This window comes from Scyliorhinus torazame, chromosome 13, assembly GCF_047496885.1.
Source record: "Scyliorhinus torazame isolate Kashiwa2021f chromosome 13, sScyTor2.1, whole genome shotgun sequence".
In the NCBI taxonomy this organism is placed as follows: Eukaryota; Metazoa; Chordata; class Chondrichthyes; order Carcharhiniformes; family Scyliorhinidae; genus Scyliorhinus; species Scyliorhinus torazame.
Genome location: NC_092719.1, coordinates 86,096,479 through 86,123,297, shown reverse-complemented (window position 1 = coordinate 86,123,297; position 26,819 = coordinate 86,096,479). Strand labels below are relative to the sequence as shown.

At 47.8% G+C, this 26,819-nt stretch overlaps 1 protein-coding gene across 1 annotated transcript in view; it reads right to left on the bottom strand.

Annotated features, from left to right (window-relative positions):
* Positions 1–26,819, bottom strand: part of LOC140388176 (cilia- and flagella-associated protein 54-like) — a 209,982-nt gene that overhangs the window by 160,725 nt on the left and 22,438 nt on the right. The window contains exon 4 of the mRNA XM_072471936.1: positions 10,699–10,870. Coding sequence (XP_072328037.1) covers positions 10,699–10,870 — 172 coding nt within the window. The remainder of the gene's footprint in view (positions 1–10,698; positions 10,871–26,819) is intronic.

Below are 26,819 nucleotides of genomic sequence, written 5' to 3'. Positions count from 1 at the left end.
TGCAAGTGTTGGGCACACTGGATATGTGGAGCTTGTTCAAGGAACAGCAACTGCGTGTTCTTGATAAGTACGTACCGGTCAGGCAGGGAGGAAGGCGTCGAGCGAGGGAACCATGGTTTACCAAAGAAGTGGAATCTCTTGTTAAGAGGAAGAAGGAGGCCTATGTGAAGATGAGGTGTGAAGTTTCAGTTGGGGCGATGGATAGTTACAAGGTAGCGAGGAAGGATCTAAAGAGAGAGCTAAGACGAGCAAGGAGAGGACATGAAAAGTATTTGGCAGGTAGGATCAAGGAAAACCCAAAAGCTTTCTATAGGTATGTCAGGAATAAAAGAATGACTAGGGTAAGAGTAGGGCCAGTCAAGGACAGGGATGGGAAGTTGTGTGTGGAGTCTGAAGAGATAGGCGAGATACTAAATGAATATTTTTCGTCAGTATTCACTCAGGAAAGAGAGAATGTTGTGGAGGAGAATGCTGAGACCCAGGCTATTAGAATAGATGGCATTGAGGTACATAGGGAAGAGGTGTTGGCAATTCTGGACAGGCTGAAAATAGATAAGTCCCCGGGGCCTGATGGGATTTATCCTAGGATTCTCTGGGAAGCCAGGGAAGAGATTGCTGAGCCTTTGGCTTTGATTTTTATGTCATCATTGGCTACAGGAATAGTGCCAGAGGACTGGAGGATGGCAAATGGGGTCCCTTTGTTCAAGAAGGGGAGTAGAGACAACCCCGGCAACTATAGACCGGTGAGCCTCACGTCTGTTGTGGGTAAAGTCTTGGGGGGGATTATAAGAGACAAGATTTATAATCATCTAGATAGGAATAATATGATTAGGAATAGTCAGCATGGCTTTGTGAAGGGTAGGTCATGCCTCACAAACCTTATCGAGTTCTTTGAGAAGGTGACTGAACAGGTAGACAAGGGTAGAGCAGTTGATGTGGTGTATATGGATTTCAGTGAAGCGTTTGATAAGGTTCCCCACGGTAGGCTATTGCAAAAAATACGGAGGCTGGGGATTGAGGGTGATTTAGAGATGTGGATCAAAAATTGGCTAGCTGAAAGAAGACAGAGGGTGGTGGTTGATGGGAAATGTTCAGAATGGAGTTCAGTTACAAGAGGCGTACCACAAGGATCTGTTCTGGGGCCGTTGCGGTTTGTCATTTTTATAAATGACCTAGAGGAGGGCGCAGAAGGGTGGGTGAGTAAATTTGCAGACGACACTAAAGTCGGTGGTGTTGTCGACAGTGCGGAAGGATGTTGCAGGTTACAGAGGGACATAGATAAGCTGCAGAGCTGGGCTGAGAGGTGGCAAATGGAGTTTAATGTAGAGAAGTGTGAGGTGATTCACTTTGGAAGGAATAACAGGAATGCAGAATATTTGGCTAATGGTAAAATTCTTGGCAGTGTGGATGAGCAGAGGGATCTCGGTGTCCATGTACATAGATCCCTGAAAGTTGCCATCCAGGTTGATAGGGTTGTGAAGAAGGCCTATGGTGTGTTGGCCTTTATTGGTAGAGCGATTGAGTTCCGGAGTCATGGGTCATGTTGCAGCTGTACAAAACTCTGGTACGGCCGCATTTGGGGTATTGCGTACAGTTCTGGTCACCTCATTATAGGAAGGACGTGGAAGCTTTGGAACGGGTGCAGAGGAGATTTACCAGGATGTTGCCTGGTATGGAGGGAAAATCTTATGAGGAAAGGCTGATAGACTTGAGGTTGTTTTCGTTAGAGAAAAGAAGGTTAAGAGGAGACTTAATAGAGGCATACAAAATGATCAGGGGGTTAGATAGGGTGGACAGTGAGAGCCTTCTCCCGCAGATGGAAATGGCTAGCACGAGGGGACATAGCCTTAAACTGAGGGGTAATAGATATAGGACAGAGGTCAGAGGTAGGTTCTTTACGCAAAGAGTGGCGAGGCCGTGGAATGCCCTACCTGCAACAGTAGTGAACTCGCCAACATTGAGGGCATTTAAAAGTTTATTGGATAAGCATATGGATGATAATGGCATAGTGTAGGATAGATGGCTTTTGTTTTTTGACTTCCCATGTCGGTGCAACATCGTGGGCCGAAGGGCCTGTACTGTGCTGTATCGTTCTATGTTCTATGAATATTGTAGTGGATAATGGAGGTCGATATGTGATGGTGAGTGGTAGGTTGCAGGGGGTGCGGGTGGTACTGGTGAACATATATGCCCCGAATTGGGATGATGCCGGATTTATGAAACACATGCTGGGTCAGATTCCGGATCTGGAGGTAGGAAGCTTGATAATGGGGGGTGGGGCGGGGGGGGGGGGGGGGGGGTTATGAATCAGATGGGGGGAGTGGATCCATGGAGGTTTGCCAGGCCACTGGCCAGGGAATTTTCCTTCTTTTCCCACGTCCATAGAGCCTACTCCCGGATAGATTTTTTCATTTTGAGTAGGGCGCTAATCCCGAAAGTGGAGGGAACGGAATATTTGGCCATAGCCGTCTCGGACCACACCCCGCATTGGGTGGAGCTGGAGTTGGGGGAGGAGAGGGACCAGCGCCTGCTGTGGCGCCTAGATTAACATAGAATTTACAGTGCAGAAGGAGGCCATGTGGCCCATCGAGACTGCACCGGCTCTTGGAAAGAGCGCCCTACCCAAGGTCAACACCTCCACCCGATCCCCATAACCCAGTAACCCCACCCAACACTAAGAGTAATTTTGGACACCAAGGGCAATTTATCATGGCTAATCCACCTAACCTGCACATCTTTGGACTGCGGGAGGAAACCGGAGCACCCAGAGGAAACCCACGCATACACGGGGAGGATGTACAGACAGTGACCCAAGCCGGAATCGAACTTGGGACCCTGGAGCTGTGAAGCAATTGTGCTATGCACAATACTACCGTGCTGCCCCCATGATGGGGACTGTTGGTGGATGAGGGGGTGTGCGGGCGGCTGCGGGGGTGTATTGAAAGATATTTGGAGGCCAACGACAACGGGGAGGTGCAGGTGGGGGTAGTCTGGGAGGCGTTGAAGGCGGTGGTCAGGGGAGAGCTAATCTCCATTAGTGCCCACAGGGAGAAGAGAGAGGGGAGGGAGAGGGAGAGGTTGGTGGGGGAGATTCTAAGGGTAGACAGGAGGTATGCAGAGGCCCCCGAGGAGGGGCTACTTAGGGAGCGACGGAACCTCCAGACGGAATTCGACCTTTTGACCACGGGGAAAGGAGAGGCACAGTGGAGGAAAGCGCAGGGGGCGACGTAGGAGTATGCGAAGAAGGCGAGTCGGATGCTGGCACATCAGCTTTGTAAGAGGGAGGCAGCGAGGGAGATTGGTGGAGTTAAGGATAGAGGGGGGAATACGGTGCGGAGTGCGGTGAGAATAAATTAGGTATTTAGGGACTTCTATGGGGATCTGTACAGGTCTGAGCCCCCAGCGGGGGAGGGGGGGATGCGACGATTCCTAGATCAGCTGAGGTTCCCGAGGGTGGAGGCGGAGGAGGTGGCTGGTTTGGGGGCGCCGATTGGACTGGAGGAGCTGGTTAAAGAATTAGGGAGCATGCAGGTGGGGAAGGCCCCGGGGCCGGATGGGTTCCCGGTTGAATTCTACAAGAAATACTGAGCCCGTTGCTGGTGAGGACTTTTAATAAGGCGAGAGAGGGGGGACCTTGCCCTCGACAATGTCCAGGGCGCTGATTTCTTTGATCTTGAAGCGGGACAAGGATCCATTGCAATGTGGGTCGTATGGACAGATCTCGCTCCTCAATGTTGACGCTAAGTTGCTGGCGAAGTTGCTGGCTACGAGAATTGAGGACTGTGTCCCGGGGGTGATTAATGAGGACCAGACGTGATTTGTGAAGGGTAGGCAGCTAAACACAAATGTGCTGAGGCGGAAGTGGAGGTAGTGGCAACTATGGACGCGGAGAAGGCCTTTGATCGGGTGGAGTGGGAGTATCTTTGGGAAGTGTTGCGGAGGTTTGGGTTCGGGGAGGGGTTCATCAGTTGGGTCAGGCTGCTATATAGGGCCCCAGTGGCGAGTGTGGCTACGAACCGGCGGAGGTCGGAGTACTTTCGGCTGTACCGGGGGACAAGGCAGCGGTGTCCCTTATCCCCCTTGTTGTTTGCACTGGCAATTGAGCAGTTGGCCATGGCACTGAGGGAGTCCAGGAAATGGAGGGGACTGGACCGGGGGGGGGGGGACCGGGTGTCGTTGAATGCCGACGACCTGTTGTTGTATGTGGCGGATCCAGTGGAGGGGATGGCGGAGGTCATGCGGATCCTTAGGGAGTTTGGGGACTTTTCGGGGTATAAACTCAACGTAGGGAAGAGTGAGCTTTTTGTGGTGCATTCAGGGGACCAGGGAAGGGGGATAGACGAGCTACCGCTGAAGAGGGCGTAAAGGAGCTTTCGGTACCTAGGGATCCAAGTAGCTAGGAGTTGGGGGGCCCTGCACAAGCTCAATTTGACACGGTTGGTGGAGCAGATGGAGGAGGATTTTAAAAGATGGGATATGTTGCCACTCTCACAAGCGGGTAGGGTGCAGTCGGTCAAAATGACGGTCCTCCCAAGGTTTCTCTTTGTGTTCCAGTGCCTTCCCATTATGATCCCCAAGGCCTTTTTCAAACGGGTGAGCAGGAGCATCATGGGATTTGTGTGGGCGAATAAGACCCCGAGGGTGAAGAGGGTGTTTCTGGGGAGGAGCAGGGACATGGGGGGGCAGGCCCTGCTGAATCTGTGTGGCTATTATTAGACAGCCAATGTGGCGATGATCCGTAAGTGGGTAATGGAGGGAGAGGGGGCGGCGTGGAAGAGGCTAGAGATGGCGTCCTGTATGGGCACCAGCCTGAGGGCGCTGGTGACGGCACCGCTGCCGCTCTCGCCGACAAGGTACACCACGAGTCCGGTGGTGGCGGCGACGCTGAAGATCTGGGGGCAGTGGAGGCGACACAGGGGCGAGGTGGGAGCCTCGGTTTGGTCCCCGATTCGGGAGAATCATTGGTTCATCCCAGGAAGGATGGATGGGGGGGTTCGGAGCTGACATCGGGCAGAGATTAGAAGAATGGGGGACCTGTTCATCGATGGAACGTTTGCGAGCCTAGGGGCGCTGTAGGAGAAGTTTGGGCTACCCCCGGGAAACGCTTTCAGGTACATGCAAGTGAGGGCGTTTGTGAGGCGGCAGGTGAGGGAATTCCCGCTGCTTCCGTGCCGGGATTCAGGACAGGGGTGATTTTGGGTGTATGGGTTGGAGAAGACAAGGTTTCAGCGATTTACCAGGAGCTGAAGGAAGAGAAGGAGGCCATGGTGGAGGAGTTAAAGGGCAAGTGGGAGGAGGAGCTTCGGGAGGAGATAGATGAGTGTCTGTGGGCTCATGCCCTGAGTCAGGTTAATTCTTCCTCCTCTTGCGCCAGGCTCAGCCTAATACAGTTCAAAGTTACTCACAGAGCGCATATGACAGGGGCGAGGTTGAGTAGGTTCTTTGGGGTGGAGGACAGATGTGGGAGGTGCTCGAGGAGCCCGGCAAATCACGTCCATATGTTCTGGTCGTGCCCGGCGCTGGATGGTTTTGGAGTGGTTTTGCGAGGACTATGTCCAAGGTGGTGAACGCCCGGGTCAAGCAGGGCTGGAGATTGGCATTATTTGGGGTATCGGATGAGCCGGGAGCGCAGGAGGTGAAAGAGGCCGGTATTCTGGCCTTTGCGTCCCTGGTAGCCCAGCGGAAGATTTTGATACTGTTGAAAGATGCAAAGCCCCCTCGTGTGGAAGCTTGGATCAATGACATGGCAGGGTTCATCAAGCTGGAGAGGATAAAGTTTGCCTTGCGAGGGTCTGTGCAAGGGTTCCTCAGGCGGTGGCAACCGTTCCTAGACTATCTCGCGGAGCGTTAGGAGGAGGTCAGCAGCAGCAGCCCAAGGGCGGGCGGGTGGGGGGGGGTTTCCCCTATGTGTGTTTTTAAATGTTCTATGGGGGGTTATTGTATATGGGGGAAATCCAATGTATAATTTCTGATTGTTGTGTTCTTGTTTCTTTCTTTTTGTTGGGGGGGCGTTTTGTTGAAAATTTGAATAAATATCTATTTTTTTTAAAGAAACAAAATGGCAAGGTTTCTCAGTCTGGAGAAAATGAAATTCTCTTTGAGAGGATCAATTCAAGGGTTCGCCCTTAGATGGCAGCTGTTCATAGACCACATCAAGGAAAATTGAACGTCAGCAATAAGGGGGAGGGGAGGGAAAAGGGAGGGGAGGAAAACAGGAGGCATGGCAATGTTACAATGGGACAGAGAATACAGTTTACGGGCAGCTAGGGAATAGAGCGGGGGAAGTTGGGGGTGTTGTTCTGTAGGTTGTTTTTTTTCTTCTTTCTTTATGTGTGTTGGCCTGCGCGGTTGTTTAAGAGATGTTAATGTGTGTTAACTGTGAAAATTACAAATGCTTCAATGAAATATTTTCTAAGAAAAAACAAATGTCTTATCAATATGTGTCAATCATGGGAGCTAATCAGTTATGGGTTCCATGAACAGATATATCTGTATCACTGTCTAGTATCCCGTTATCTGTATTGTGCAAGGACCCATCAATCACACAATAAGCAACCAACTTAACCATATATGTTTATCAAACCAAGAACAAAGAAATGTACAGCACAGGAACAGGCCCTTCGGCCCTCCAAGCCCGTGCCGACCATACTGCCCGACTAAACTACAATCTTCTACACTTCCTGGGTCCGTATCCTTCTATTCCCATCCTATTCATATATTTGTCAAGATGCCCCTTAAATGTCCCTATCGTCCCTGCCTCCACTACCTCCTCCGGTAGTGAGTTCCAGGCACCCACTACCCTCTGCGTAAAAAACTTGCCTCGTACATCTACTCTAAACTTTGCCCCTCTCACCTTAAACCTATGCCCCCTAGTAATTGACCCCTCTACCCTGGGGAAAAGCCTCTGACTATCCACTCTGTCTATGCCCCTCATAATTTTGTATACCTCTATCAGGTCGCCCCTCAACCTCCTTCGTTCCAGTGAGAACAAACCGAGTTTATTCAATCGCTCCTCATAGCTTATGCCCTCCATACCAGGCAACATTCTGGTAAATCTCTTCTGCACCCTCTCTAAAGCCTCCACATCCTTCTGGTAGTGTGGCGACCAGAATTGAACACTATACTCCAAGTGTGGCCTAACTAAGGTTCTATACAGCTGCAACATGACTTGCCAATTCTTATACTCAATGCCCCGGCCAATGAAGGCAAGCATGCCGTATGCCTTCTTGACTACCTTCTCCACCTGTGTAGCCCCTTTCAGTGATCTGTGGACCTGTACTCCTAGATCTTTTTGACTTTCAATACTCCTGAGGGTTCTACCATTCACTGTATATTCCCTACCTGCATTAGCCCTTCCAAAATGCATTACCTCACATTTGTCCAGGTTAAACTCCATCTGCCATCTCTCCGCCCAAGTCTCCAGACAATCTAAATCCTGCTGTATCCTCAGACAGTCCTCATCGCTATCCGCAATTCCACCAACCTTTGTGTCGTCTGCAAACTTACTAATCAGACCAGTTACATTTTCCTCCAAATCATTTATATATACTACAAAGAGCAAAGGTCCCAGCACTGATCCCTGTGGAACACCACTGGTCACAGCCCTCCAATTAGAAAAGCATCCCTCCATTGCTACCCTCTGCCTTCTATGGCCTAGCCAGTTCTGTATCCACCTTGCCAGTTCACCCCTGATCCCGTGTGACTTCACCTTTTGTACTAGTCTACCATGAGGGACCTTGTCAAAGGCCTTACTGAAGTCCATATAGACAACATCTACTGCCCTACCTGCATCAATCATCTTAGTGACCTCCTCGAAAAACTCGATCAAGTTAGTGAGACACGACCTCCCCTTCACAAAACCGTGCTGCCTCTCACTAATACGTCCATTTGCTTCCAAATGGGAGTAGATCCTGTCTCGAAGAATTCTCTCCAGTAATTTCCCTACCACTGAAGTAAGGCTCACCGGCCTGTAGTTCCCGGGATTATCCCTGCCACCCTTCTTAAACAGAGGAACAACATTGGCTATTCTCCAGTCCTCCGGGACATCCCCTGAAGACAGCGAGGATCCAAAGATTTCTGTCAAGGCCTCAGCAATTTCCTCTCCAGCCTCCTTCAGTATTCTGGGGTAGATCCCATCCGGCCCTGGGGACTTATCTACCTTAATATTTTTTAAGACACCCAACACCTCGTCTTTTTGGATCACAATGTGACCCAGGCTATCTACACCCCCTTCTCCAGACTCAACATCTACCAATTCCTTCTCTTTGGTGAATACTGATGCAAAGTATTCATTTAGTACCTCGCCCATTTCCTCTGGCTCCACACATAGATTCCCTTGCCTATCCTTCAGTGGGCCAACCCTTTCCCTGGCTACCCTCTTGCTTTTTATGTAAGTGTAAAAAGCCTTGGGATTTTCCTTAACCCTATTTGCCAATGACTTCTCATGACCCCTTCTAGCCCTCCTGACTCCCTGCTTAAGTTCCTTCCTACTTTCCTTATATGCCACACAGGCTTCGTCTGTTCCCAGCCTTTTAGCCCTGACAAATGCCTCCTTTTTCTTTTTGACGAGGCCTACAATATCATTCGTCATCCAAGGTTCCCGAAAATTGCCGTATTTATCTTTCTTCCTCACAGGAACATGCCTGTCCTGTATTCCTTTCAACTGACACTTGAAAGCCTCCCACATGTCAGATGTTGATTTGCCCTCAAACATCCGCCCCCAATCTATGTTCTTCAGGTCCCGCCTAATATTGTTATAATTAGCCTTCCCCCAATTTAGCACGTTCATCCTCGGAAAGAATTCATTCAGCTCATCATGTCTGCCAACATTTTGTAAACATCAATTACTCCCCTAATCTTTCCCACATCCCCAACTTTTTGGAACATAGGGATTATGAGCAAGTGTAGTCCGTTCAGCCCTTTGAGTCGGTTCCACCATTCAATAAAATCCTGGCTGAGATTGTTGTGGTCCCAACTTCACTTTGTCAACTGCTTCCCATAATTGATTCTTTTGTCTAATTAATCTAACTCTGCCTTGAATAAATTCAATGACTCATGCTTGGCTGTTTTCTGGGGAACAGAATTTCACATTTTAACAATCCGTTGAGAGAACAAAATTCTCCTAAACTCAGTCTTAAATGGTCTTAACTTGGTCTTAAATGGTCTTAACAGTCTTAAACGTATTATTTTTAAACTATGCTGTTATAACCTGCCTACTGACGATTGGCTGGGGACTAATGACTATCCCACAATCCTATGGGAGTATGAACTTCCCCAATGAGGGGGGCGGAGAAACTCCTACTATAAATAAGCTGGCCAGTCCAGGAACCAGGAGGAAGGAGAAGGTAGCAAGGGAAGTTACTGCTACTGTTATGTATATATTGTTATAGTAAATAAACGTTATTATTTTGTATCCTTAAAACTCGAGCTGGATTCTTCGGGGCCCTTACAAAATATGCCCCCTGGTTCTAGTCTCACCCGTGAATGGAAACATTCTCCTGGCATCTATCTCATCAAATCACCCTAGGATCTTATATGTTTCAATAAGATCACTTCTCAGATGTGGAACAAGACCCTGTTCTGCCTAAAACTCTATTTTTATATTCCATTGCCATTGCAATACACATCAACATTTCAGTGGACTTCCTAATTACTTGCTGAACCTGCAAAGTAACATTTTGTGATTCATGTACCAGGAGACCCAGATTCCTCTGTATCACCGGGTTCTTCAATTTCTCTCCATTTGAATAGTATGTTGCTTTTCTATTCTTCCTGCCAAACTTTTACCCACTCACTTAATCTGTCTTTATCACTTTGCAGACTCTCTCCCTCCTTTTGCTGATTTATTTTCTTAGCTATCATGGTGTCATTGGTAAACTTAAGTATCATATGTTCAGTCCCTTCATCCAAATTATTGAGGTAATTTGTAAACTGTTGAGGCCCCTGCACTGATCCCTGCAGCACTCCACTTGTTACAGCTTGCCAACCTGTAAAAGACCCATTTAACCCTACTCTCTGCTTCCTGTTATCTAACCAATCTTTTATACGTGCTAATATGTTGTCCCCTACACCATATAATCTTGTCCTTTTCAAGTATTTGGCCAATACCTTTTGAAATTACTATTGAATGTGCCTCCCCACCCCAGTCTTTTAAATGACTTAATGATTCCTTTTTATGTTCTTTTTCATAATCTTTTATCATACACTCTCTTTTCCCTTATACTTCCTTTTTCAGTTCTCCTCTCCACTTTCTGTATCCTGCTTAAATCAGTCATCATCCTACCCAGAACAATCATGTGCTCACTATGAGTCAAAAGACTGCTCAAAAAAGACCCAGAAATTAATATTTTTATTTTCATGACAATGAGGGTTGATCATTGAACTATATGTTGCCAAATCAGAGTATTAGCTCCAAACTGTGCATTCTGGAAATTATGAACAGCATGTCTGTAATTTCCAAATATGAGTAGCGGATAGGCGCAACACCCTACCAGCCCCTCAAACTCAGAAAACCACCCTGATAAATAATTCAGCTCAGTACAAGATGAGAAAAGAATAAAAACATACTTGACTCATAACTGTGATATTTGAACATTGCAACAGAGAAGAATAATTTCTCATTTTTAAACAATCAAACATGAACAGGCAATAAATGTGTTTTATGGGATAAATATGGCATAGATTTAAAAAATACGATACCATTAAAAATAAGCCAGCAAAGCGGTTCTTTGGGCAGAGTCACTTGCATAATGAGTCGAAGGAACTTAAGAATGCTTGTGCACTTGCTCTGTGACTCCAGTTTCAGCAGTCTTGGATCAGCTTCTTTCACAATATTGTAATTACAAATGCTGTTCATTTGCAACGAATGAAGCTAGAGTGGCAAATAGAATAATAAAGCATAATTAATTTCTGGGCAGGGTAAATAATAATGGAATAATTCACTTAAAGGAATACTTTTGATTCAACCTTCATTCTGTTCCTGAATATATTGAAAATTACTCGTGTGTGAATTTAAACATCTAATGTGGAAACAAATAACATGCCCAATATGAATGTGTTGCCATAAGAGCTTAATTATATGTTATTTGTAATCAGCTGATTTATTTATTTATTTATATCTTGGGCAAGTTCTTTTTTTAATTTGTTCATGGGATGGGGACTTATTGCTCACCCTCAAGGGCAATTAAGAGTCAACCACATTGCTGTGCTGTGGATCTACCAGGTTAAATGTTTATTTATATTTGCTTATCCAGTGATGGTCCAATTTATTTAACATTGTTATTTTATGGAGAGGCTGGAGGAGAAACTAGATAAGGCCTGAAAACATAAACAAAGATTGAGACACGTAATCAATCCATACACACTTGTAATGAAGAGAGCATAGAAACAACAGTGGCAGCACTTCAGAAGTACTTCATTGCTTGCAAAGAATTTTGAGACATCCATTTGTCATGAAAGGTAATATGTAAATGTCAGTCTTTCTTGTGTCTGTAAATCTCAGTATGTGGCTTCTATCCTTTTTTTATTAATGTAGGGGATATGAGGGTCGCTGGTTAGGCCAGCATTTATTGCCCTGGTTGCCCTTCAGAAGGTGGTGGTGAGTTGCCTTCTACAGTCCTTGAGGTGTAAGTTATACCTCGCTGTTCGGGAGGGAGTTCCAGGATGTTGCCCCAGCGACAGTGAAGGAACAGAGATATATTTTCAAGTCAGGGTGGTGAGTGACTTGGAGGGGAATCTCCAGGTGGTGGTAGTCCCAGATATGTGATGTTCTTGTCCTTCTAGATGGTAGTGGTCGTGGGTTTGGAAGGTGCAGTGTAAGGAAAAACCTTGGTGAGTTACTGCAGTGCATCTTGTAGATGGTACACGGCTGCCACTATTCATCAGTGGTGAAGGGTTGCATAGATTTTATAGAATTTACAGTGCAGAAGGAGGCCATTCGGCCCATCGAGTCTGCACCGGCTCTTGGAAAGAGCACCCTACCCAAGGTCCACACCTCCACCCTATCCCCATAATTGAGTAACCCCACCCAACACGAAGGGCAATTTTGGACACTAAGGGCAATTTATCATGGCCAATCCACCTAACCTGCACATCTTTGGACAGTGGGAGGAAACCGGAGCACCTGGAATAAACCCACGCACACACTGGGAGGACGCGCAAACTCCACACAGACAGTGACCCAAGCCGGAATCAACCTGGGACGCTGGAGCTGTGAAGCAATTGTGCTAACCACAATGCTACCGTGCTGCATGTTTGTGGAAGGTGGGGCAATCAAGTGGGCTGCTTTGTCCTGGATGGTGCTGAGCTTCTTGAGTGTTGTTGGAGCCGCACTCATCCAGGCAAGTGGAGAGTATTCCATTACACTCCTGATTTGTGCCTGGTAGATAATGGACAGGCTTTGGGGGGTCAGGAGGTGAGTTACTCACCTTAGAATTCCTAGTAGCCACAATATAAATATGGCTAGTCCAGTTCAGTTTCTGATCAGTGGTAACCCCCAGATATTGATTGTGGGGTATTCAGCCGTGATAATGCCATTGAATGTTAAGAGGTGGTGGTTCGATCCTCTCTTGTAGGAGATGGTCACTGCCTGTCACTTGTGTGGCGCAAATGCAACTTGCCACTTGCCAGCCCAAGCCTGAATATTGTCCAGATGCTGCTGCATTTGGACATGGGCTGCTTCATTTTCTGTGGAGTTGCGAATGTTGAACATTACGTCGTCATTTGTGCAGTTGTCTTCAAACATCCCCACGTCTGACCTTATGATGGAACGGACGTCATTGGTGAGCAGCTGAAGGTGGTTGGGCCTATGACACTCCCCTGAGGAACTCCTGCAGTGATGTCTTGGAGCAGAGATCATTGACCTCCAACAACCACAACCACCTTTCTTTGTGCCAGGTATAACTCCAGCCATCGGAGAGTTTTCCCACTGATTCCCATTGACTCCAATTTAGCTAGGGCTCCTTAATGTCATACTCGGTCAAATGCTGCCTTGATGTCAAGGCAGTCACTCACCTCACCTTCAGCATTCAGCTCTTTTTGTACATGTTTGAACCAAGGCCATCATTTAAGGCCCATTGTTTAAGTCAGCAATTTTCAAACTCGGGGTCATGATCCATCAGTGGGCCACGGGTAGGTGTCGGGTGGGTCACGGAGCTATCAATTGCGGTGTTCTCGATCCTGGGAAGAAGTCGGCTGCTACTAGCTTTTAAGAATGCCGGCCTCCTGCAGTCCCTGATTGGCTGCAGCGTACGAGGAGATGGGGCGGCGCGAGGCTGGGCTGTGTGTTGGTCACTGGACGTGGGACAGGGGGTGGGGGGTGGCAGGGGCTGACCGGCGGCCAGGTGGGTACGTAATGCTAATGATGGTGGCCCCAGCTTGGTGCTCCGCTCTGGTGTTCGCTCTCTGCGCGCTGCTCAGCTTATTCCCCCGTCACCGATCGGCAGTATGTGACCTGTGGCTCCGTGGTCAAGCTGTTCAACGTCCGCTTGCACTCCTACAACGTGAAGTATGGGTCAGGAAGTGGTCAGCAGTCTGTGACTGGGGTGGATGCATCTGACGACAGTACAGCTATTGGACAATGAGAGGGAAGACAGGCCAGGTTTGTCAGCGAGAAATACCGGTCAAATGAGGCCAGTCAATACGCCGGACACATGGAAAGACTGGAAGAAACTTAGTGATCATTTTGTGTCTCCACTCTCTGGAAACCAGGAAGTAAGTGCTTTTGGTGAAAATGGAGAAGGAAATGACTTGGACCTTTATAGTGCAATGCAGTGGAACCAGTAAGAAATATTGACATTGTGTGCGTTTGACAAGTTACTTCATCTCGTCTAAAGTAATAGTTTATTGAGTAAAAGTAAGATTGTACTTTTTTTTGTACTTGTTTAAATTTCTAAAGAAATGGGAATATATTTAAAACAAAGTTTGTGTGTAAATGTAAGGATGCACATTTTCAACTGAAATTGCTTTAATTTTCAGTAGTAAAAAGTCATAAACTGAAAAAAAATCAGGTATTAGAAGTAAAATTTCAAAGTAAAAAGAAATGCCGGCTGTGACCGGTCATTAATATACAAATGACAGAGTCTTCCTGCCAGTAGAGGCGGCAGAGAGAAGGTCACTGACATCACGCACCTGTACATCCGTGCTTTGGGCAGGAAATTACGGAGGAGATATTCCTCCATTTTTGTAGCTGCCAGCAAGCAAGCACAGGACTGTGTGAAGAACTGAGGATGGATTATTTTGTAATAAGGAAGAGAGGGCCAGAGACACAAACCGGCCAGAGCTGTAAACAGAGCTCCAGGGCCTCCGGTGAACAACCCATTAAGAAACTGAAATCGGGAACAAAGCAGTATAAAGATGATTTCTTGAGGTATGGCTTTAATCGTGCCAATGCAAATCAGGATGCAAAGCCCATCTGTGTTATATTCAGGGAAGTACTGGTAAATGAAAGTTTAAAACCTTCAAAGGCCTTTGAAGACGAGTCTGATGACAAGCCTTGTGGTTTTTTTCAAGGATTCAGCGAGAACTTAAATTGTTAGCTGAAGTTCTTAGTGGAAATGTAGCATTGAATGACAACGCAAGTGAGATCGTGAGGACCAAGCAGGTAATCAATAAAGGTGTATCGCAAAGGTCAGCCGACGTGGGTTGTGATGGCTGGCCGGCGTCAGTTGCAAATGTTGGGGGGCATTTTCTGATACTGGACTATGATATAAATTATAGGTGGCTCTGTAACTACATTTTTGCTCCTATATTACTTTTGAATAGTTCTGCTGAGACAAAAGGTACTGATTAGCTTAGATGCCTATTTAGAAGAGGCAATTTGTAGAACTAGATGGTGTATACACAATGCTTGTTAATATCAGAAAGGACACAAATGGCTGTTAGCTATTAAAGCAATACTAAAGACACAAAATGGTTGAACTAGCCACATTCCTGAACAAAATGTTACAAATTGTGTAAACTACCTCATGAGAACCAGGCGTGGGTATGTATAGGGAGTATTTTAACAGCCGCTGATAACAGCTTCACAGAACAAGGAATGCAATGGATCCTTAATAAGCACAAGGTCCCCAGCTGCAGGCAGGACATATCCTTCTGGTAGTCTTGAGTGACTTCTGCATGAAGTTAAGGGCGAGTAAGACAACACCCACTTGAACCATATATGTGATAACTGGGATGCTAAGAAAATTAATTGACTACATGGAATGAATTGTGGCGCGAATATAGTTGATTGATTGTATGTAAATGAGAATACAACAAATTCCACCCCTTGAATCTGTATATTAACCCAATGCGAACCTTAGCTCAAGTGAGAAAGAGTATTGAGAGACTGCGTAGTCTCCAAATCTTTCTCCCAAATCTGAAATAATAAACTACTTCTTTACTCACTCAAAAAAGGCCTACATATGAATATTTTCTAACACAAAAGTCGGCCAGTGAGGGTAGCAAAGGTCAGCTGGTGTGGGTCGCGAAGAAGGCTGGCATGGGTCCCAAAGGTCAGCTGGTTGGTAAAAGTGGGTCCCGGGAAAAAAGGATTGAAAAACACTGATTTAGGATGCCACCCATCATATTCTGTCAATTACTGTATCTGCCTGTTATCCCTACTCTTTGTCTCCTGCCATTCAGCCAATTTCCTAACCAGGTCAATAATTTGTCCTCAATTCCATGAGTTTCAACTTGCACTAATAAAGGAATTCCCAATACACGGAGGCCATTCAAGGGTCGAGTGCTCCCAGTTGTTCCTCCATTTGTGTTGTCATACCTTGTTTATACCTAGGCCAACCATGAACATCAAATGTCACCGAGGAAGAACGCAGCTGACTATGCGAACAATAAATGAATGGTTGTATACAGGGGGTATAATTTCTGATGGTGTACCAAGGATATTCCTGACCAACTATTCGCTTTAACTGAAAACATTGGGCACGATTTACCAGTTTCGTTGCGCTCGACTTGGTGTCGCGACGAGGCCGATGAATCTCACAAGAGATCTCTCATGAGATTCGTAACGCTTGAGACATCTTGCAAGATTCAACCGAGCCTCACAACACAGCACAATCTAGATCTCGCCTGCGTTGGGTGAGATTCAGATCAACTGTGGCTCATTTAATTATGTATGCGCCAGATTCTCTGGGCTTCTGGGAACTAATGGCTTCCCCAGCGAGGCTTTGACCAGGCGCCATTTAGTACTGGTCCAAGCAGACGTGGATCAGGTGTAATGGCATCTGGGGTGTCTCTCAGGCCATTGGAGGCCCCTGGGAGGTCTGGGGCAGAGAAAGGTGGCATCCTTCCTCTCCCTCTGGCACCTGGGCACTGCCAGCCTGGCACAGTGGAAGAAGCACTAAGTGCAGTAGCGGGCGCAACTTGCCGGTGCTTGCCGATGGCCAACCCGGTGAGACCGTGGCCAATATCTAATCTCAATTAGGGCCGGAAACGATCCCCCACGGACTTCATGACACAAATGGCCATCCCGCCCGCTGATTCGCCTGGACCACATCAACCAGCTCCCCGCTAAAACATAAATCGCTCCCTCGAAACATATTCCAGACAGCACATAGTCATGGCACCGTGGATACCTGCTCCAGGATTCAGGGACGCCGACCTGACCAGGCTGTTTGACACTGTGGAGTTGAGACGAGTCACCCTGTTCCCCTGAGCTTGGCTAAAGGAGCAGCCAGAGGGCTGCCAACGCCACCTGGGAGGTAGTGGCAGCAGCCATCAGTAAGGGCAGCGTGGCCAGGGGGACCATTGTCCATTGTCTTAAGAAGATCAATGACCTTCCCCGGCCACACAGATAAGTTGACACCGGCCCCCTGGCATTGGTCCCATCTGCCCCCCCGGATCCCCAACCCGACCACTACCACCGCACATCCCCCACTCAACTACTATCTAACACCACACCCCCCTCTGCCCCCCAGCATGATATCATGCCAGTGCCCCAGCACACCCTGGCGCCGACCAGTACAACCCACGCATGCCCTGCCATAGACCCCCCCCCCCCACCCCCAAATGCATAAGGCGTGCGGCTCCCAATGCCCTCTCTTTGTCCCCATAGGAGATGTTGGCAAATAATAGGCAGGAAAGGGCCCAGACGGGTGGCGGCGGCTGGACATAAGAGTCCTGACCCCCGATAAGGAACAGGCTCTGGAGATTGTGGGGATGACCGAGGACAGAGCAGTCACTGACAGTGAGGTTGGCCTGTGCCGCTGAGGTGAGCATCCACTGCTCCTTCACTCGGATGACCTGTCTCCAGTCAGTTGTGCATGTCAGATAAAATTATCCTTCCTTCTCACTGACCACGTGTCCTTTCTCTCGCAGGATCTCCATCGGATGGTGTCAGGCCATCCGGGGTGCCCACCCCAGCCTTCCAAGAGAACATCTTGGAGAGCTCTGAAAATGCCACCATAGATGCATCATGGCTGTCATCCCGACCCTCCACCAGCGCAGAGACACACACCTCGGTGGGAAATCTTAGTGGACAGGCTTTTGTGCAATCTGATGAACACCACACAGTTGCTGATCTGGTGGAGGCAGGAAGTCAGCAGTTGAAGGTCCCAAGACTCAACTGGATCCCAGCCAGATGTTGCGCCTCTGGACAGATTATCCCGGAGCTGATGCAGATGCTATGGTGCAGCTGAAATACAGGAGAGGATGTCAGTGATACTCCCGTGAGTGCACAGCCAATTGGAGGAGTCCCAAAGGCTACGGGTGCATGAGATGGCAACGGAAATGCGTGGCACCGAGGCCAACGCTGCTAGGGTGACAACAGCAGTGGAAAGCCTGGAGCACAACGTCCACTTCATAAGTTGTGGTATCCAAGGTGTGGCTCAGTCAGTTACGGCCATGGCTGAGGGCCAGGGCAACATGCCCATCATCATTCGGCCCTACCAGTCCTGGCGTCTCCCCATTGTACACCCCAGTCGTGGGGGGTGTGGTCCAGATGCAGGTGGATATTGCCAATGCGCTGCAGAGCATGTGTCAGTCGCTGGGGAACATGTCCCAGGCACAGGTGGACATTGCCGAGGCACTACAGAGCTTGTCCCAGTCACCGAGGAGCATCGCTGTGGGTGTCGATACCATGGTGCAAAGAATGGGGAGGCATCAGGGCCGGCAGAGCCGGATGACGATGGGGTATAATGTACCAAATGTGAAGTTATGCATTTTTGTAGAAAGAATAAAGGAACTGAATATTACTTAAATGGAGAAAGACTGCAGAAAACTGCAGCACAGAAGGATTTGGGGGTCCTTGTGCACAAATCACAAAAATCTAGCATGCGAGTTCAGCAGATAATAGGGAAGGCAAATGGAATGTTGCCAATTATTTCAAAGGGAGTATAAAAGTGGGGAATTCTTGCTAAAACTATACAAGACACGAGTTAGACCTCACCTGGAATACTTTGAATAGTTTTGGTCCCCTTATCTAATGAAGGATGATTTGGAGATGCCGGCGTTGGACGGGAGTGAGCACAGTAAGAAGTCTTACAACACCAGGTTAAAGTAAAACAGGTTTGTTTTGAATCACAAGCTTTCAGAGCACTGCTCCTTCCTCAGATGAATGATGCTCCTCACTAATGAAGGATATACTGGCATTGGAGGCAGTACAGAGAAGTTTCACAAGATTGATCCCAGATGTGGAGGGATTTTCTTAAGTGGGGACGTTGAGCAGGTTGGATCTGAACTCATTGGACTTTATAAAAATGAGAAGCAAACTTATTGATTAAAAAAATATAGGATTCTCAGGGCTTGACAGGGTAGATGCTGAGACGTTGTCTCCCTTGTGGGAGAGTCGAGGACCAGAGGGCATAACCTCAGAGTAAGGGGTCCAGAACAAGATAGCACAATTTAAAAATAAGGGGTCTCCCATTTAAGACAGAAATGAGGAGGAATTTCTTCTCTCAGAGGGTAGTGAATCTATGGAAATCTTTTCCACAAAGAGTTGCAGAAGCTGAGTCATGAAGTACGTTCAAGGCTGAGGTAGACATATTTTAAATCATTAAGGGAATCAAGGATGATGGGATATGGTGGGAACGTAGAATTGAGGATCATCAGATCAGTACTGTGTCATGAGAATGCCGCTTTAAAAAATGTTTGGCTGCTCATATTACTGCAGTGATGTCAGAGGAGGGTGGAGCTGGGCTGTCTGTCAGCTTTTTACTTTCGTTTTAGGCTGTTTGCTGCAGGGTGGGTTCTAGTTTCGTTTTCAGAGCTGGATAGCTGCAGTCACAACCAGAAGGTGTATGAATCTCTCTTTGTAATCTAAAGATTGTAAATCGATCCTGGTGATTTAAAACTACTTTAACCTGATGTGCTTCTGGTAAAAGATGTTTTAAGTCTTTTGGATGTTAAAAGGAAAGCTTAAAGGATTACTTACTGTTGTATTCTTTGGGGTTGTATTTGAATTAATGGTTGCTAAGATGTTCACTGTATATTTTAAAAAGGTTAACTTGAGTTCATAGAATAAACATCGTTTTGCTTAAAAAAATACTTTTCCATTTCTGCTGTACCACACCTGTAGAGTGGGCCTTGTGCTCCCCATACCACAATCTATTAAAAGTTGTGGGTCAGGTGAACTCCATGATAGTTTGGGGTTCTCTAAACCCTGGCCCATAACAAATGATCAAATTGAATGGCGGAGCAGACTCGATGGATCAAATGGCTCACTTCTGCTCCTGTGTCTTACGATAGAATCATAGAATTTACAGTGCAGAAGGAGGCCATTCAGCCCATTGAGTCTGCACCGGCCCTTGGAAAGAGCACCCTACTTAAGCCCACACCTCCAACCTATCCCTGTAACCCCACCTAACCTTTTGGACACTAAGGGTAATTTAGCATGGCCAATCCACCTAACCTGCACATCTTTGGACTGTGGGAGTAAACCGGAACACCCGGAGGAAACCCATGCAGACATGGGAAGAAAGTGGAAACTCCACACAGACAGTCACCCAAGGCCGGAATTGAATCCGGGTCCTTCGAGCTGTGAGGCAGCAATGCTAACCACTGGACCACCGTGCCACCCTAATGGTCTTATGGAAGTGCCCATAAGTGCTATGTGGACCTCCACCCACCCCATCTGAAGGCTGTGTGAACCATAACATACAGATATGAATCTCCCACAAGAGCTTCATATAGCCCCCCATATTATACCTTCCCTACCTACAAGCTGTAGATGCCCTCAGTCACCATCACCATGCCCTTTGCAGCCCAATACAGAGCCCGCCAAACCCAGGGACAGCGTCTGTATGACATTGCACACCAAGCTGTGTTTTTCCCTGTGGAGCACAGAGCCCTTTCTGCAGCTGGGGCACACCATGCTCCCAATGATTGCTCCTGCTGCATGGCCGCTACTCTTCTGCATTGTCTCCTATTTCAGACTTCTGACTGTGAGGTCCACATAGCCCCTGAACTTCTTGTGATCAGTTGCTCCTTTCTATTTTGTAAGAGAAAATCTGCACTCTGTGATTCTAGTGTGCAGCGCCTGAACACAAATGAAACCGTTCACATTATTCCCATCTGCAATGACGGTCAAGGAAAACAGTGACCCTCCCAAAACACAGCACTTCCACCTTCTAAGTCTTCGTGCGAACCACCTCTAATGTGCCAAATGAATGAGCCCATTCCCTGCCATTCTGGAGTCTGGTGCACACCCTTCTAATGAACAATGTGAAATTCCTTTGACCCCTTTGTATGTCAGCGTTTCATGCATTTTTTTAAAGCTATTTTATTCCAGACGTAAACAATAACACCGCATTCCAACAAAACAGAGTTAACAGTTTGTACAATTTTCCCCTTTTAATCCCCCCCCCCCCCCCCCCCCCCACACACACACACACACACACATAACAACAGATAGACCCTCAAACATCATATCAACCTCCACTGTATCTCAAAGCCCTCTTCCAACCACCTTAAGGCAAACTTCATCTTTTCCAACCGGAGAAATTCGTAGATGTCTCTCAGCCAAGTTGTAACCACCGGTGGCGTATCTGACCTCCAATTCAAAAGGATCCGTCACCAGGCAATCAGAGAGGTGAAGGCCGCAACAACGGCCTTCTTCCCCTCCAGGAACTCCGGCATCTCCGAAACCCCAAAGATCACCACCATGGGGTCCGGCTTCACCTCGGCTCCCAGTATCCTCGATAAGGTGCCAAACATCGCCTCTCAAAGCTCTCCTACATCTCCAATCTAATCCAATCCAAACCCCCCCCCCCCCCACCCGCCTTGTAGCAGAGCCCTCCTAACTCTCAGCACCTTCCCAGCTCACACAAATTCCGAGACCAGCACCTCCGCCTTCCGGAAAAAGGCTTTAGGGGGAAAAATCTGGAGGGACTGAAAAACAAACAGGAACCTTGGAAGCACATTTATCTTTACCACCTGCATCCTCCCTGCCAATGTCAAGTACAACGTACTTGCCTCCCCGTACCAGCCTCCCCGAACAGGCGCAAGAATGTGGCGACTAGGGGCTTTTCACAGTAACTTCATTTAAAGTCTACTTGTGACAATAAGCGATTTTCATTTCATTTTTCATTTCACGTATCCCTCCTTTTAAAGTCCCTCTTAACCTCTTCCACTAACTATGTCAAGTTCCACCTATGTATTGTGGCCCACTCATGTGTTACCTGAATCACCAAATACCTAAACCACTCCCTTGTCACTTTAAATGGTAGCAACCCCAGGTTTACCCCTTGCCCTGCCGTGTTTACCGAGAACACCTCACTCTTCCCTACGTTCAACCTATAGCCAGAAAACACCCTAAATCCTTCCATCAAGCAAATAATTCTGCCCATATTTTCCAATGGGTCCAACACAAACTACAGGTCGTCCACATACAATCATACCTAGTGCTCCCTAGCCCCCCCCTCACAATCCCTCACCACTCAGCAGATACCCAGAGGGCCATCGCCGAAGGCTCAATTGCCAATGAAACAACAACGGCGACAGCTGGTACCCCTGCTTTATCCTTCTATGGAACCCAAAATATTCCAAACTTATCTCGTTCGTTCGAACACGAGCCATGGGAGACACATACAACAAACAAACCCATGCCACAAATTTTGGTCCAAACCCAAACCTTCCCAAATCTTCAAACAGGAACCCCCCCCCCGATTCAGCCCGAGACAACCCCTCGTAGAAAGTTTCAAACACCTATCTTCTCAGACTTCGACACCAGCTTCCCCTTCTCCGCAGTCACCTGCAGAATTTCCCTGGACGCTGCCTGATGCTGGAGCTGGTAGGCCAAAATGTGACTCGCCTTCTCCCCATACTCATACTGCACCCCCTCGCCCTCCGCAGCTGCCCCACCACCTTGCCCGTTCTCTTGCTCAACAAAATGGCCAACTCCCTTGACTTTGAAACACTGGTCACTTGTCCCACCCATCCCTTTCCAAGCCTCATGTTGTCTTTTACCGGGAGATGTGTCTCCTGCAAGAAAATTTATGCTGCTCTCAAGCTCTTCATCTGCAGGAACACCCGGGAACTCTTGACCAGGCCATTCAGTCCACGGACATTCCTGAACTCTGGCCAATCATCGCAGCCTTCCCCCCACTACACTTCCGGACACTAGCATTGCTCGCGAGCGTGGCAACTCCTGCCCGAAGACTCCCTCCAACACTCCCTCATCCCTTCCCCCACACAACCCCAGAAAGCCCCCAAAATACAACCCTCACAAAAAAAATCAAAACACACAGAAGTCCTCCTGAAAAGTAGGGGGTGGGGAAGAAATCGCCTCCCCCCACCAATTACAAATTTACAACTTCTTAACTTCCCCCTCACATCGGCAAACAAGAATAATAACAAAACCCAACTTTAGCGGACATAACTCCTCCATCCAAGTCACCATTCAGCCACCGACCCTATCCCCTCCATAATTTACAGCCCATTTCGGGCACAACGGTGACACAATGGTTAGCACGCTGCCTCATAGCTCCAGGGACCCGGGTTCACTTCTAGCCACAGGTGACTGTCTGTGTGGAGTTTGAACTTTATCCCCGTATCTGTGTGGGTTTCCTCCCTCAGTCCAAAGATGTGCAGGTTAAACCATAAGATCATAAGGCAGAATTAGGCCACTCAGTCCATCGAGTTTGCTCCGCCATTCAATCATGGCTAATATTTTTCTCATCCCCATTCTCCTGCCGTCTGCCCATAACCCCTGATCCCTTTATTAATCAAGAACTTTTCTATCTCTGCGTTAAAGACACTCAGTGATTTGGCTTCCATAGCCTTCTGTGGCAAAGAGTTCCACAGATTCACCACCCTCTGGCTGAAGAAGTTCTTCTTCATCTCTATTTTGAAGAATCATCCCTTTAGTCTGAGAATGCGTCCTCTGGTTCAAGTTTTTCCTACAAGTGGAAACACCCTCTCCACGTCCACTCTATCCAGGCCTCGCAATATCCTGCAAGTTTCAATGAGATCCCCCCCCCCCATCCTTCTGAACTCCAACGAGTACAGACCCAGAGTCTTCAACCGTTCCTCATATAACAAGCTCTTCATTCAAGGATCATTCTTGTGAACCTCCTCTGGAAAGTTTCCAAGGCCAGCACATCCTTCCTTAAATATGGGGCCCAAAACTGCTCACAGTACTCCAAATGGGGTCTGACCAGAGCCTTATACAGCCTCAGAAGTACATCCCTGGTCTTGTATTCTAGCCCTCTCGACATGAATGTTGACATTGCCTTTGCCTCACTGCCGACTGAACCTGCACATTAACCTTAAGAGAATCTTGAATAAGGACTCCCAAGCCCCTTTGTACTTCTGATTTGCTGAGCATTTCCCCATTTAGAAAATAGTCTAGTCTAAATTCCTCCTTCCAAAGTGCATAACCTCACACTTTTCCACATTGTATTCCATCTGCTACTTCTTTGCCCACTCTCCTAGCCTGTCCAGGTCCTTCTGCAGCCCCCTGCTTCCTCAATACTACCTGTCCCTCTACTGATCTTTGTGTCATCTGCAAACTTAACAACAGTGCCTTCAGTTCCTTCTTCCAGATCATTAATGTATGTTGTGAAAAGCTGTGGTCCCAGCACAGGCCCCTGAGGCACATCATTAGTCACCGGCTGTCATCCTGAAAAGGACCCCTTTATCCCCTAGTCTCTGCCTTCTGCCAGTTAGACAATCTCTATCCATGCCAGGATACCCTTAACACCATGAGCTCTTAAATTATTTAACAATCTCCGATGGCGGCACCTTGTCAAAGATCTTCTGGAAATCTAAATAAATCATGTCCACTGGTTCTCCTTTGTGCAACTTCCTTGTTACCTCATCAAAGAACTCTAACAGATTTGTCACACATGACCTCCCCTTGACGAAGCCATGCTGACTCAGTCCGATTTTATCAGTATAAGTACTCCGTGATCTCATCTTTATATCTTTAATAATGGACTCTAAAATCTTACCAATGACCAAAGTCAGGCTAACCGGCCTATAATTTCCCATCTTCTGCCTCCCTCTCTTCTTAAACAGCGATGTTACATTCGCCACTTTCCAGTCTTCTGGGACTCTTCTTGCCCCCAGTGATTCCTGAAAGATCACCACCAATGCCTCCACAATCTCCTCAGCTATCTCTTTTAGAACCCTGGGGTGTAGTCCATCCGGTCCAGGTGATTTATCCACCTTCAGGCCTTTCAGTTTCCCCAGAGCCTTCTCCTTAGTGATGAGACACTACACTCACCTCTGCCCCAATTCTCATGAGCTCTGGCATCCCACTGGTGTTTTCCACCATGAAGACTGATGCAAAGTAACTATTCAGTTCCTCTGCCATTTCTTTGTTTCCTATTATGATTTCACATTTTCCAGGGGTCTAATGTCTATTTTTGCCTCTCTCTTATCCTTTATATATTGTTAGGTGGATTGGCCATGCTAAATTGTCCCTTCACGTCCAAAAGGTTAGGTGAGGTTACTGGGTTACGGAGACAGGGGCTTAAGTGTGTTGCTCTTTCCAAGGGCCAGTGCAGACTTGATGGGCCAAATGGCCTCCTTCTGCATTGGAAATTCTATAATTGGAATTGCAAGGGACTTCCAGTGACGGCCACGGAGAGAGCGGTCGCACATTTGGTGGCTCCTGCTCAAGGAGGATATTTTCAGCCTTTTCCACGCCCAAAGGGCAAAGTATTTAAGTGTAAGAGATGCAGAAGTGCCTACGGAAGGTTTTACTCCTCTGCTGTGGCTGGCGGATGGATCCACAGACGAGGAGTGGGGCAAGAAGAAAAGAGCTGCTGGAGCAGGCGAGTCTTCAGGTTCACCACAGGATACGATGTCAGCGGGCAAGGGAGCTGCTCTGCCCACACAGCAGTCAACAGAGCAGCTAATAAAGTTTCTCAATGGAAAGTGTTGTCAGCAGAGGAAAGAGACCTTGGAAGACCTAGCCAAGGTGGTGGAAACAATTACATCGGGGATCGAGAGAGTGGAGCAGAGACTGGAGTCTCGGGGCCGGGCGATCCAGAAAGTGGAGAGGTGGTGGGGGAGCACGAGGAGCAGTTGGCCTCATTGGTGGAGGAGATAGGGTGATGTGGGAGATGCAAACGAGGCTGAAGGAGAAGTTGAACGATCTGGAGAATCACTCCAGAAGACAAAATCTGAGGATTGTTGGAATGCCCGAAGGCATCGAAGGTGCGGAGGCCGGCACGTACGTGGCCAAGATGCTGGAGAAGTTGATGGGAGAGGGGTCCTTTGACCAGACCCCGGAGATAGACCACTGAAAATGAGGCTGCAAGCGGGTGAGCCACCCAGGGCAATGGTGGTGCAGTTGTACTGCTTTCTGGACAAGGAGACGATTCTCCGAAGGGTGAGGTAGACTAGGAAATGCACATGGGAAGGGAACGAGCTGCGGGTATACCCAGACCTGGGAGAAGAACTGACAAAGAGGAGGTCCGGGTTTAACCAGGTCAAGGCTGCCCTCTGTAAAAGGGGGGTGAAGTTCTGAGTACTGTACCTGCCTATTGGTGACTTTCCTGAAGCGGGAGTATCATTTTGACAAGCCAGAAGAGGCAACGGAGTTCATGAAGGTCAATGGACTGGGAGGAGTGAGGACATTGAACTTCAGGGGAATTTGTGCGTGTTTTTTAAAAAAGTTTTTCTTTAAAAAGTCTTTGATGGCGAGTTTTCTGGAGGGCAGATTTTTCATATGGGAACATCGAGGATGAGAGCACCTTTATGTTATTCTTCAAGGGAGTATGGTTTGGGGGGGGGGGGGGAGAAAGAGGGGAGCTGGGGATGGCAGAGAAATTGGCAGCCTTGGGAGGGGTCCACCTTGCCAGCTGGGCGGGCTAGTTTTTCTTTTTAAAGAAATATTTTAATACAAATTCTTACATATTTTCAACAAACAGAAAAAAGAGAAACAAAGAACACATAAATAAACATCTTACAACTACATCACGAATTCCCCCAATATACAAACCCCCCATTAAGCAATAATAAACACAGTAGAAAACACAAAGTACAACCTCTGGGTTGCTGCTGCTGCTGACCACCTCCTAAACGCCCCGCTAGAAAGTCTAGGAATGGTTGCCACCGCCTGAAGAACCCTTGCACAGACCCTCTCAAGGCAAATTTTACCCTCTCAATTTAATGAACCCTGCCATGTGATTGATCCAGGCTTCCACGCTCGGGGGGCCTCGCATACTTCCACTGTAGCAGAATCCTCCGCCGGGCTACCAGGGACGCAAAGGCCAGAATACCGGCCTCTTTCGCCTCCTGCACTCCCGGCTCGTCCAATACCCCAAATAGTGCTAACCCCCAGCTCGGCTTAACCTGGGCGTTCACCACCTTAGACATCGTCCTCGCAATACCCCTCCAGAACTCATCCAGCGCCGGGCACGCCCAGAACATATGCG